The sequence below is a fragment of the Amia ocellicauda genome, chromosome 22 (genome assembly GCF_036373705.1).
Source record: "Amia ocellicauda isolate fAmiCal2 chromosome 22, fAmiCal2.hap1, whole genome shotgun sequence".
NCBI lineage: Eukaryota > Metazoa > Chordata > Actinopteri > Amiiformes > Amiidae > Amia > Amia ocellicauda.
The window spans coordinates 11,800,266-11,813,977 of NC_089871.1; the positions used below are offsets into that span (position 1 = coordinate 11,800,266).

Sequence of the window (13,712 nt, forward strand, 5' to 3'; positions counted from 1 at the left end):
CGGCAGAATGGGAACGTTTTTCCAACTCAGGCTTGTCTTGTTCCCTTCGACCACGCAAAAAATGTATTTTACTCCAGTAACGGTCTATGAGCAAAGGGAAATTAATAAATTAATTAAAATCTCCAAGCGGAGACGAACCTTGAAGTGGGTGAATAAATAATTAAAGTCCTCCAGCCAGACTTTAAGAAGCTGAGGTGCATGTTCTGAGCCTCTCGGTGTAATTCCCAGGGCCGTCAATCAGTCGATATCACATGAATAATCCAGCGCCTGCCGCGGCAGAGTTGAGACGGAGAAACTAGCAGCGAGTTGTGTAAAAAGGAAGAAAGAAAAATTTGCTTAAAAAAGTAACAAACCCTGTGTGTAGCAGTGTTATTATATAACCTGTTTTTTTATATTTATTATTTCACATTTTATTTTATTCATAAAGCAGCCCTTATAAACAGCGAGTGCCACTCGGGGGGTTTGTGCCGTGTTTCGTTGTGTTGCTATTGCTCGTGAGTGACCTGCGTTCTGCACCAGCCCTCTAGGGGGCAGCACCGATGCGCTCCCTGCTGTCATTGCTTGAAGTTTCTCGAGGGGTAGGGGCTGTGGGCAGGTGGGCAGTAGAGTAGTAGGCTGTAGGCTGTAGGCAATCTTCTAGTAGCTGACCTTTGAACTCTGACCTCTACTATAGTAGTAGCAGTGTGTGTGTTACCTGAGATTCCTGGACACCTGCAGACAGTTCTAACAGTGCAGGCATCCTGTGACCCGGTACTGACCCGGCTTGCTCTCCTCCCACTCTCTCCTTCACTGGATCTTTATGGTTTGGTGTCGATTTGCCTTTTGTTCTTGTTTTTCAGCCCTTCCCTGTCTGCACTGTTCTCCCAGACCTGCTTACCTGGGCCTCTCTCTGTCTCCTTCTCCCCCTCTCTCTTTCTCTCTCTACAGCTATTCCTCCTCTGTTAATCCTGTTTTGTTCCTCCTGCAGAGACGATGCAAAAAAGGCGAACCCTCCTTCTTGCTCTCCGGCGTCTATTAAACATTTGTCCATAACAGTCCTTTTCTTTCTCTCTCTCCCTTTTTTATTTTTTTTATTTTCATTACAGCCATTCATGTCCCCGCGGTACCCCGGTGGGCCCCGCCCCTCACTCCGAATGCCAAATCAGGTACTGCGTGACCTCATTCTCCAGTCAGCCAGTGTTTATAATATGTATGGCATCATACTTCATTTGCAGGGAATCGGGTCCTTGTTGCCATAAAATGTAAATAAAACTAAAATTCCATAAACCCAAACACATTTTTAACTACATTAAAAATGTTAAGTCCATATTTGTGGAACAAGTTATTTATGGCAGACTGTGGAAACATTATCTCGCACCCATCATGCACCCCTGAGATAATGTCACCCCCTGTCCAATTTCTGCATCATGTTTATTACAACATGGAAGTAATTGCGAAGGTGTGTTAATGGCCTTTGTCTCTCTCCCTCAGCCTCCAGTCGGTGTCCCGGGGTCACAGCCGCTCCTGCCAAACAGCCTAGACCCCACGAGACCACAGGGTACGAGAGGGACGGGGTGGTGGGGCTGGGGGTAACTGGGAGAGAGAGGAGGAGGGACTGGGGGAGGGTTGGGAGAAAATTGTAAAAAAAAAAAAAAAAAATTGCAGAAAATGGGGTGCGGGCAGGGCAGGTGGATTGGGGGGGAGTGGAGACAGTGTTGCATGGGAGGGGGGAGTACGGTGTTGGTGAGAGACAAGAATGTGTGTGTCTGATTAGTTTATTTTATCTGTATTAATATTTGTATCTATTCTTTCCCCCCCCCCTCCCCTGGTCTGGTCTGGTCTGGTTCCCTCCCAGGACACCCTAACATGGGCGGCCCGATGAGGATGAACCCCCCGCGGGGCATGGCAGGCATGGGACCCCAGGTAACGTGGGTGTGCTTTGTGTGTTTTTGTGTTTGTTTGTGTCTACGAGTGCGAGTGTGTGTGTCGGTGTGTGAGTATCTCGCACACTGCTGGCTTGCCTTCATGTCTGCTGTCGTTCTCTCTTCTGTTTGCTTCTTGTGTTTGATTTCCCCTGTCTGTCTTTTCCCCAGAACTACGGTGGCGGAATGAGGCCCCCCCCTAACTCCTTAGGAGGCCCAGGCATGCCCGGCATGAACATGTGAGTAAACAGGAAGCCTGGCGCCCATGACCACCCCCCCGCCCCCTCTCCCCGTCACGCCACTCATACCAGTGACCTCGTTTTAAGACATGCAAAACTTAGATGTCAGAAGACACAAAGCTTGTGTGTGTGCTTGTGTGTGTGTGTGTGTGCGTGTTTGGGGAGTTACATTTGGGTCCCTTACGAATCCCCCTGAATGTGCTACACCAGGTGAACTTAAGAGAGTGCTGTGCTTTCTCCTCTGAGTCTCTTTCTGTAGGGTTTGTTTCTCTCTCGTCCGTGCCTCATGGTCTCCTCATCTTGTGTTAACTGTTCCAGTCTGTGTGGCTGCCTTGAGAAGGACACTATGCCAATTAAATGGATTGCTGTATCAAGCTTCACAGATATACGTTATCCCAAATGACCAGGCCTCTGCATGTGCAAGAAAATAATGTGTACACCCTGACTCTCTCCTGTATCTCTCCCTCTCTCTCTCTCCCTCTCTCAGGGGTCCTGGAGGCCGAGGTCCTTGGCCCAACCCCAACGCTAATTCAGTAAGTTCATTCTCTCATCATATCCTTTGGTGGTGGGGGCATGGAATCTTTTGCCTGCAGATTCATTGACTGAACATTGACTGAATGATTCCAATCAGCAATTGCTCATTGCTTCAGTGTATGTGTGTGTGTGTGTGTGGGTCCGTGTGGGTTGGTGTGAGTGTTCGAGTGCGTGTGGCGTGTGGAAGAGCTGACGTCTCCCCTCTGCTGTTCCCACAGATAGCGTACTCCTCGTCTTCTCCAGGGAACTACGTGGTGAGTGGCCTGCTGTCCGGCCCGGTGCCATATTCTATCTGAGGGTGAAAGACCTCTTAGGAAATCAATATGACTTGTTATGCAGCATCAGGTTTAGTCTTTCATAGTGCTACAGCCGGCCTCCCTGTGGTCCCATCCTGAGCACGCTTTCGCCACGCTGTACTACCTGTGCTTTACCACTAACATCAGACTCTGTGAAGCGCTGTCTGTGTGGTATTGATTTGTGAAGGGCACTATATTAAATATGGATTGATTGATTGATTGATTTGCTTATGAGGGATATTCAGGGGTCCATTTTTCTTTTATGCACCAGAGAGCAGTATGAGATTCATTAATTCATATTTTGGTAAATTCTCCTTGGGAATCAGTTCTGGTAAAAGATGTGCTCAATACATACCTTTTTCCGAAATTGCCACAAAACTGGTTTGTCAGGGTATAGTACAGTTGTGTAGTATTACTTTCCCTGTGGTTTTAACCCATAGTGAACTACAAAGAGAAGGCAAAATATTAGTTAAATTTGGTCATTTTCACATCTTTGAGGCATCTGGCATCTAAGATCTGTGTCCCTCTTTTTTTGAGTTAACACTCTCTCTCTCTCTCTCTCTCTCTCTCTCTCTCTCTCTCTCTCTTTTATTCTCTCAGGGGCCACCAGGGGGCGGAGGGCCACCAGGAACTCCCATCATGCCTAGCCCAGGAGGTGCGTCACCTTAATCTGTCCCTACACAACCCTTACTCTCAACCTCAGTTCCTGCTGCACAGAAACCCCAGATTTTTTTGTTTTTTTATGTTTTTGATACACACAGGAAAAAATAAATTGTATTCAACTTTGATCTAATCAACCTGTCAATTGAAAAACATGCCAATGCCAATAGATGTGCATTAAAAAACATTTATAATATACTTGTATAATTTTATAAATGTAGGTTTAAACTGTATATTAAAATGATGATGTTGGTACTGTTATCAGTGGTGGCATTTATTTTTAATATATTTTGGTTGAAGCAAGAAGATGGACTTTATTTGACCCCCATGGAAGTGGAATTTAGAATCGCAATGAAGGCTTTTCAAGTTGCTGGCGGAGAAGGAGAGGAATGTGTGTGCAGGCCCAGACTCTCGCACAACGGCCACTTTCACTGAGCCTTTTATTCTTTCGGAGGGGGCTGAAGTTGTCTTTGACGGTGCCGTCCTGTGTTGCAGAAGGAAAGGGCTGGCAGAAACACGGGGCCCACTCTCTGGCTGTGTCGAGGCCACTGGTTTGCTTAGTAGGCAAAATGGGACTCGGGCCTAGGTGCGTCAGGCTGTAAAGTGAGTCGATAAGGCGATCTCTGGTTTTAAAATCAGGCAGCACCGCTCTGAGCTGCAGAGCCCGATCTGTTTGTCGCTTGTCCCTGTGTGTGTTTCTGGATGTGCATGGTCAGAAGGCGGTGCCAGCTGTCCTCCGAGCCACCTGAACTAGGGTTGGTCGAAGCTGGTTGACCTGTAAATTTCCGTGCTTTTACCACACCGAGGGGAGGGAGCCTCGGAACTTCAGAGACTCTGTGGGTCGAGGAAGAAGCAGGGGAGGGAGGCGTGGGGGGCACTTTTATTTTGCCTCTGTTTGTCTGGGAAACTGCATTGTCTGATTTTATATATATAATATATATATATATATATTTATAAAATATATATTCCTATTTTCTTTCCCCTGATTCCATTGTATTTGGTTGCCTTGGAAACCCCCCACACACAGTTCCATGCATGTAAAACAGGAACACATTATTTTCCATCGTGCCAGGCCAAGATGTATTTGTGTAACGGGCAACCAGGCACTTGAAGTGGATCAGAGCGAGACAATGGGGAAGGCGGAAGGAAGAAACGACCCCCCCACCCCTCTTTCTCTTGCTTTTTCTCTTTCTCTCTCTCTGTCTCTTTCTCTCCCTCTCTTTCTGTAAGTCAGTGCTCAAGCAGCAATGTCAGGCGAAGGTCAGCCCTGCCCTCTCGCTGATTCGTACAAAAGCAGATCGGCGTCGTGGTTTAAAAATATACACGTCTATTTTTTTTAATCTTCCGCTGGCGCACAAAGCTGTGTTTAAACACTCGCCCACTCCCCCCCCACCCCAAAAAGAAAAAAGGCAACATCTGTTGACAATGTGATATTCCTGTAAGATGTCATCGTGGGATTTATTTGTTTCTACAATCCCGGCTCTGAAGGCAGGGAGTCTTGCTGCAGGACTGGGTTGCGTCCCCACTGCACTTTTGAGGTGTTTAAATCTATATTAACCCATTGAGTCTGACAGTCAGGACACACTCATCTCAGGAGTGAGTCCCTTGCCTGCTGGAGCTGCTCACCAGGGGAAAAAAACAAATGTATAAATCAATGAATCTGCTGGGTCAGACGGGTGCAGTGGAGCTGACGTGAGTCACCGATCGTTTCATTTGGAAACGTTTCGTGTGTGCCTGTTTTTTTCTGCAGTGCTTCATTGTTGTGGTTTGGATCGGTGTCCCAGTCTGGAGTCCCTGGCAGGACGCTGGGACGTGTTGGGGGCGCGGGCGGGCGCAGTGGGGTTAGTGCGGTGGCTGGGCTGGGGCTCCTATGGGGTTCTCCTGGCCTGCTTGTGACGGGAGGTAACGCGAGCTGGCGAGAGCAAGTCTGCAGCCTGCTGAGGTAGAGCGGCACTTCGCTCTGTTTGGACTTGTCTCTTGATATTCTTCCAAAAACTGGTTGCATTAATAGTTTGACTTGGGGAGTTGCTTAGCTGAGCTGAGCTAGTGTCTCGTCAGTGTGGGGCAGCAGGCCTTGACACCCGTGTCTTGAGTGTGGTTTTACTTTGGTGCCATTGGCAGAGCTTGGGTTTGCAGCAGGAATAAATGTGCTGTGTGTAGTGTACAGTAATTCAGTTTATTAATTATAATAATAATAATAATAATAATCTCCCTTGTTCTTTTTCCAGATTCCACAAATTCCAGTGAGAACATCTACACAATGATGAATCCCATCGGCCCCGGGGGCAACAGACCCAATGTAAGTTCTGTTACGAGCCAGATGCCCAAGGCGATCCTGGTAACTTAAGATAAGCTGCAGGTGGATCCAGCGCCCGCCACGCTGACAGAGAAACACACTCTCCATTCTAGAATCCCAAGGCAGGCCACGTGATTGGCCGGGGTTTGCGTGATGCTGCAGGGTGTTGGGTAGCACTTCCTGCTGGGCATGAAGTGGGTTCTGCCCTCCTGACTACTGTGTCTCTTCCCTCTCGCAGTTCCCTATGGGTCCCGGTCCAGATGGTCCAATGGGGGGAATGGGGTCGATGGAACCGCATCATATGAACGGATCATTAGGTGAGCTGCCGGGCTGGGGTCGGTGTGGAAGATTAGAGATGAAACATCATTAAAAACAATTAAAACATACAGCAAACTGAGTGGAGGACACTGGACCAAACCAGACAGTGATGTGGCGCCAGTGCCCTCTAGTGGTAGTGGTACAGAATGCAGGCTATGAGAGACAGCTGTATCTGATTGTTTTACTTATAGTTGTGCTATTCACATTTTTATTTCTCTTTTACTGATTTATGTATTCGTATTTTTTTCCTTGTAGGCTCTGGAGATATGGATGGGTTGCCAAAGGTAAGAAGCAATCATATAAAATAAGTAACATAAAAGCATTTGTATTCATTTATTATACAAGGAGGGAAAACTGGTTCTAATTTTATTCTGTCTCCCTCTCTCTCTCTCCCTCTGTCCCCAGAACTCTCCGAACAACATGGCGGGAATGAACAATCCCCCCGGGACCCCGCGAGACGACGGCGAGATGCCTGGAAACTTCTTAAACCCATTCCAAAGTGAAAGTGTGAGTACAAAGCCCTTGCATAACCCCAAATCCCTTCCCCCCCTCCCAGTGTCACGCACAGCCCCTTTTCTGTCCTGTTCCTCAAAACACTCCCAGAACCCATTTAGATCAGTGGTGGGCAGCCTGCACCCTATCTGTACGGTGGCCCTGAAGTGCAAAACACAAATGTAAAAAGAAAACTGCAACTGCAAAAAGAAAAACACAAAAACAAAAAGCAGAACACAAATGCAAATGCAAAAAGAGAAACAGGAATGCAAAAAGCAGAAGGAAGAACACAAAAACAAAATGAGAAACACAAAAACATTTTTTTTTTTTTATTGCGGAATTGCGTCATCTAGAGTCCTACCAAAAGAAAATGTAGAAATCCGCCACCGCTGTTATGGGCAGCTACACGCCCACACAGGACTGCAGCGCTGCTATTGGTCAGCGTCTCTGTTCGCTGCTCCCATAACAGCCGTGGGCTTCGAAATAATGCGGCTGGGGGATGAAGAAACTAAAAAAAAGAAAAACTTTGTTTTTGTGTTTTTCTTTTTGCATTTGTGTTCTTCCTTTTGCTTTTGCATTCTCCTTTTTGCATTTTTCTCTTTTTGCATTTGTGTTTCTATTTTTGCAGTCCTGTTTTTGCAATTCTGTTTTTCTTTTTGCAATTGCGTTTTTTTGTTTTGCATTTGTGTTTTGCACTTCAGGGCCACCATACATCTGGGGTTCTGTTCATGGCCCTGCGTTTGAAAAAGACAATCAAGAAACGTGCAACTTTTGTGGTGAGAGTGCAGTGCGCACAGGGGGCGCTGTCGTACAGAGAGAGAGCGTCTTTGTTACCACCCTGGCAATTGTGGCAGGTTAACCCTCACTATCTACGACACTCTGCTGGTAACTTGTCATTTAGTTTGTTACGGATCGCTCTGTGTTTAAGTTGCGTGATGGAGAAGGGGATTAAAGTGCCAAATCTAAGGGTTGAGAGGAAGATGCAGCCAAGAAGACAACAATTAACCATTTTTTAGCTCACATTATGGGATATTCATCCTGCATTCAATGTGTTGAAGCTTATTGGTGATTAGGGCACATATATCCTATTTGAGTCTGTCGGCCACCCGCTGCCTGAGGCTGCCCACCACTGACCTAGACAATGCATCTCACGCGCAGTTCAGATCGAAGGGGCCTTTTACTGTTTTCCATTAATATTATTATATTACAATGATTATACTAAAGGGATAAATGGAGATATTTGCCTTTGGTCAGAACTGCAGAGCATCGTCTTTCTCTGTTGTTGTTTGAAGCTGAGCTCTCGGTGACCTCTGACCTTAGCTGAGCAGTGTGCTGCTGGTGGGGCACCTCCTCGTGCGTTGCGTGCGTTAGAAAACCTGGTCCATGAGAGGGGATTTATTTAGTTACCTATCTACTTATGTATCAGTTTATGAATTTATTTCTGTATTTTAATGTCATACACTTTATACCTCCAGATTACTGTTTCTGTTGACATTTTCTCTGCTTCCCTGAGATTCCTCGAGGGTCTGTGTAGGGATTCGCACTGTTCACGTATGAGATCAGATCACGGGGTTGGGGGGACGACTAATAATGAATAGCGTGCCTCCCGGCGGCCCGACGTCTCACCTAAGCAGGTCATTGTCAGCTGACCCAGTACCCACTCTCATCCGTCTTCCCTTCTCTTCTCTCTTTCAGTATTCACCCAACATGACGATGAGTGTGTGATTTTCTTTTTTTTATTATTATTTTATTTTTTATTTTATTTTATTATTTTTTTTATTTTTTTATCCTCCCCCATCTCCCCTTCCTCCTCCTCCTGTACCCCTGTACCCTCTCTCCCCCCCCCCCCCCGGGATCACGTGTGGTCAGTGTGCACAGTCCCCTGTGAAGCCCATCCAGCAGAACCCCTGCAAGCCCAGCGGCAGGAAGTCGACTCAGAGCCACAGGAAGTCCCTCCTCTCAGACTCGCCCTGCCTGCCTGGCTACCTCACTGGCCCAGGACAATGACTCGCCCCTTAGAGGGATCGGCCACAGGCACAGCTTGGCAAGGTGGCTCTCCATACACTTCTCTTGTGGGTTTTTTGGTGTGTTTTTTTGGGGGGGTTTGTTTTTTTTCATCACGTTGTGGACAAATTCAAGAAACTGAATGTTTGTATTGGCCAGGAAGGGTTGCATTTGGATTTGATGACGATGGTGACTCTCATCATTTAGTTTTTTTTTTTTTTTCCTCATAGTTTGTTTTTCTGTAAAGGCACATTAAATCTCAATAACAACAACAACAAGACTCACTAATGCACAACGATGGTTCTGTTTACATTGTTTTGAAGGCTGTTCGAGGTTCGTTGTTATTCTGTGGGTAGCTGTGGCTGTGAGAGATGAGCTGCTTTTATTTTGTTTTGCCGAATTGCCCTGAACACACAGCTTTCTGTAACACAGCTACAGGAAACTCCGAGGACCTCGCTGGAAAACTCTGCGACCGATCGAAGGAAAGAAGTGTGTGCATGCGTGTGTGTTTTTTTAAATATTTATTAAATTTTTTGATTGATGCTTTTTATTGCAAACCGCCCCTCACTCCTGGAGCCCCGCTGTGGGAATTTCACCCATTTTTTTAGATTCGGTACCACAGGAGTACACAGCGTTCCCTAAAACAGCTCCCTTGCCTCGCTGGCTCTGTTTAATGTGACGCTTTTTTGGTTTTAGTTTTCTCTGTGATATTTAATCAATATAATATTTTTCTGTTTCTTAGGACATTGCTTTTGTTTGATTTTTTGTTTCTGTTTCTCTCTCCTGCATATATCTCTCTGGGTAAATGCAGTGGGATTATCTGGTGTGGAAAAACACCATACATTTTATATATATATATATATTTTTTTTATTTTTTATTTTTTATTTTTTTCTCCTTCCACACACACTCAGTGGGACAGCCACCCTTACCCAAGCTGTACACTAGAGGGCAGTGTCTCAACACATGCCATACCGAGTGCCTCTCAATGCGTTTCATGCGATCGGTTCTTCCTGAACGGTGTCGGGTTCCTCTCGGGATCATGGGCCGTGCTTCCCTGTAAGAGCAGCAGCGGATCAGACATCAGTGGGTATGCTGCTGGAAACAAACCTGGCCAGCTGTTCCTCGCTGTGGCTGACTTTCATTTCTGTAGGATGTTGTTGTTGTTGTTGTTGTTGTTGTTTTGCTAGTAGAATTTTGTTATTGTGTTCATCAGTCCGTCTGGAGCGGGCCGTTGTGCAGGATGGGCCGCTTTGTGTGCCCCGTCTGCAGACCCTTCCTGACCATGCAAACTGTTTTTGTTTTGTTATTGTTATTATATTGTTGTTGTTGTTGTTGTTGTTATTATTATTATTATTATTATTATTATTATTATTATTATTATTATTATTATTATTCTCTGTCTACACAATAACTCAAGGCCAACCTGTTGGGACTGTATCATGTACTGTTTATTGTTATCTTCTGTTATTTTATTATTTTGATGATGTTTTCTTCCTGAAGGTGTATTTAAGAACGAAAGGTGTTTTTTGTTTTCTTTTGCTTTCCGTTTATTTTATTTTGAAGGCCCACTGGATCTGCACACAAATGGAATGACTCGACCCAGGTTTTCCTTGAGACGCTCCTTGTGAGAGAGGGAGTGTGAGGGGGTTACTGAGATACACACTTCGTTGGTGTCCCCTCCCTCCCTCCGTCGCACACTCACTCGCTCCCTCCCTCACGTCGACTGATTTTATTACATTCATTCAGAACAGCCCTCCAGATGTCTGTCATTCAGTCAGTCGTTGTCTGGTTAACTAGCAGTCAGCAGTACTGTGGCCCAGTTCAGCAGTACCAGGGCCACAGTTCATCTAACTTGAAGATTTTACTGTTAAAGAAAACATGCCAATTATTTATGTTACAGACATTTTTTTTGTGCAAGGGGGAAAAACAATATAATTTTTAAATTTTTGCCAGGCATTATCCAGATGATTTCCCCCTCTAAATGTGGACTGTGCAGTTCCTGCTTTGTGCTCCTGCATTAGGACGGACAGTACTGAGGCCAAGACCCTGTTTCTGACTGGGACTCGGACACATGCGTGCACACAGACACACACACCCTCGCACCCGTCCCTTCTGCGATCAGCCTCTTACCCTTTTTTCCTTGTTATTTTTATTTTTATGTAAATACTGTATAATGCATTTTGATATCATTGACATGTTTTAAAATGTCAGTCACTACCAATGAATACAACACTCTAAAACAAGCAAGCAAACAGATAAAAGATAAAGACAAGAAAAAGACCATGCTTTCATTTAAGGAGACGGTGTGCTTTTCTAAAGTCCTCCTGTAGCCGCAGAAACGCAAGGAAAGACAGTAAGCGATCAGTAATTGGAATTTAAGCTTTTATTAAAACAGCAGTGTTAAATCTGCCGATCAATAACCCCCCCCCCTCCACACACACACACTTTTCTGCTCTGCACAATTGTCATAGCCAAGCAAAAAAAACACAAAAGTAGGGGATTGTGTTTTTCTTGATCTGGGGAGCCTCGGGTGCAGAATCATAGACCGAAGGCCGTGCTGCTGTGTCTGATCACTCACAAAGCAGGCGTCTCTCCTTCTCTCCCATCCTTCGGAGTTTCAGCTTAGATGGGACTGATCTTAAAATCATTTTGCAGACATAGCTCTGACAAATTAACTAGTTAACTTTGGGGAGAAGTGATAATACAACCAGAAAGAATCATTGAAATGTGCAATTTCTCCAGGGCTGACGTCCTCCCTGATCACAAGGTCCATGGCTTCCATCGGCGTTGCAGCTCGTTGAGTTATTTTGGTTCGTTTTGGGGTTCGTATCCCTAGGACAGAATAAGAACGGACAGATCTGTGGTCTGGGCTGTGGATGAGCCAGATATAGCAGGATGGCAGCTGCAGGATCTGTGTGTCCTGTCCTGGTGGACCTCAGGACGGGACAGAGACTCGCAAGAGGAAACCAGACCCTGCGGGGGTGCGATTCACTGCGGCTTGGAATTCTTTTTGCACTTTTATCTCGTGTTAAGTTATAATAATAATAATAATAATAATAATAATAATAATGATGATGAAGATGTAATAAACAATAATGAATAACTAAAGGACACCGTCTCTTTAAAATCTACAAGGGACCACTTACTGCAGTCTTTAATATGAAGGATTTTTATCTATTTAAAATAAAACAAACAAAAAAACTAAAAGAAAAAACATAAAGGACCTCATTTTAAGAAAGAAAAAAACATTATGGGAAAAAATATTTTTTGTTTTTTGTTTTTTTTTAGTTTTTTTGTCTGTGTTCTATCTGCTATTCTCTCCTGAAATAGCTTTGTATAGATTGAAACTGAACAGTCTCTCCCAGCCCTGTGTGTATAACCATATGACAATGTCGGCCATTTCTGTATTTCTATTGTGATGATGTATAATACTGTAACATTAGGAACAATTTTTGAGGGGAGGGGGGAGGGGGGGAGGGGAGGAAGAAGGGAAGCTCCTTAACCGGGGGTGGGGGTGGGTGGGGCTGGGGGGGCGGCCATGGTCCTGGAGAGGGAGCACAATATAGCATGTTTTTTTTAGGGGGGTTGTTTCGAACTAAATTAAATTCCTTATTTGACGTTATTTTACTTTCACTCTGAGAAAAGGACTTGGATCAGTTCAGGGGTCCCCTCTCCCCGTACCTCACACTGTGGAACACGGGACCCCCCCACTTTAGATCAAAGAGCCCGAGCATTCTGCCAACCGCAGCATCCCGGACGTGTCACTCAAAAACAAGCCTGGCTTCCATTGGGCACAAGCCGACCAGACGGTGCCACCAAGTCACGCCATTTGTGATTTGCGATTGGGAGTTGGGGGGTCAAAGTTTAAATGAATTCTTGTCCCCTAGGACCACAGCCTCAGCTCACTAAAGCGATTACATGCCGAACTGATGAAAAATGTGCTCCCAGGCTTCACCAAACTGTTGTAATTGTGGTTTTAGGAGCAGGCTACTGCACCGTGGCTCCCCAGGACCAGGGCCGCCCCCCCGGTCTGATACTGTTCATTGTCCTTTCTGACGACACGCGCAGTATTGAATATGAAGCGCTCAGTTTCCCGGGCTGGCTTTGTATTTTCATGGTAGATAGTTGAGATCCTTGTCTTAGGGATTTAGTTGTCTTGTGTAGTATAAAGATGTCCTTTGTATGTTTCTTTATATTGTAAAGTTTCTTTAGATTGGAAAAAAAAAAAAAGATGGAAAAAAAAAAAAAACTGCATCAATAATAAATGTAATTTGATTTTTTTTTTTTATTGTTCTTGAGTCGTCACTCCTTCTCCTGCCGGGCTCTCCGGCTTCTCTCGCTCCGATGCGGGGACAGGCTGTTCGTTGGCTGTATATACATCGATTTAACAATAAAACATCACTCCTTTTACAACAGTGCCCTCTTGTTGTGGCAGAGTTGTGCCCCCACGGGAACTCGCTCTCTTCCTGGCATGTGCGCAGCGTGCGTCGCCAGATGCGATTCATCCTTTGAAGCGCCTGTGCAAAGTGTGTGTTTTTTATGCAGTGGATGGGCAGGGTGGTCTCCGGTCCTCGGTTTGTTTAGTGGCAGAAGCTGTGTGTCTGTCTCTGGGGAGTGTCTGTTTGTCCGAGGGTGTGCAGGGCTTGTTTCTGGCGCAGGAGGTCCCAGGTTAATATCTCCCGGCCTCCTGCCTGCCTGCCCAGTCTGGGGGGCTGGAGGTGAGCTCAGTGTGTGACCTTGTATGGGAGAGGGGGTTGTGTGAATCTACCCACTGGTTCTCCTTGTCCATGTCTTTCAGTCGGTTCAAGCGCAGTAACACACACACACACACCAGCAAAACAAACAACAGCTTCTACTGATTGGTTAAGAAACACCATCAGACCAGCATCCAGAGGTGAAGGGCAAAGCGGTTGTTTTTGTACCTATAGCCTTGTTTAAAATTGCTGCAGTCACTGGTAGAACTTCAGTTTT

General features: G+C 45.5%; 1 protein-coding gene across 2 annotated transcripts in view; it reads left to right on the plus strand.

Moving 5' to 3' along the window:
• Positions 1-8,563, plus strand: part of ssbp4 (single stranded DNA binding protein 4) — a 64,775-nt gene extending 56,212 nt beyond the window's left edge. For both annotated transcript variants that reach the window (XM_066695852.1, XM_066695853.1), the window contains 12 exons: positions 1,086-1,145; positions 1,471-1,537; positions 1,835-1,902; positions 2,073-2,140; positions 2,628-2,673; positions 2,893-2,928; positions 3,571-3,625; positions 5,859-5,929; positions 6,165-6,243; positions 6,500-6,528; positions 6,650-6,751; positions 8,432-8,563. In XM_066695852.1, coding sequence (XP_066551949.1) covers positions 1,086-1,145; positions 1,471-1,537; positions 1,835-1,902; positions 2,073-2,140; positions 2,628-2,673; positions 2,893-2,928; positions 3,571-3,625; positions 5,859-5,929; positions 6,165-6,243; positions 6,500-6,528; positions 6,650-6,751; positions 8,432-8,461 — 711 coding nt within the window. In that variant the 3' untranslated portion in view covers positions 8,462-8,563. The remainder of the gene's footprint in view (positions 1-1,085; positions 1,146-1,470; positions 1,538-1,834; positions 1,903-2,072; positions 2,141-2,627; positions 2,674-2,892; positions 2,929-3,570; positions 3,626-5,858; positions 5,930-6,164; positions 6,244-6,499; positions 6,529-6,649; positions 6,752-8,431) is intronic.
• The last annotated feature ends 5,149 nt before the right edge of the window (positions 8,564-13,712 follow it).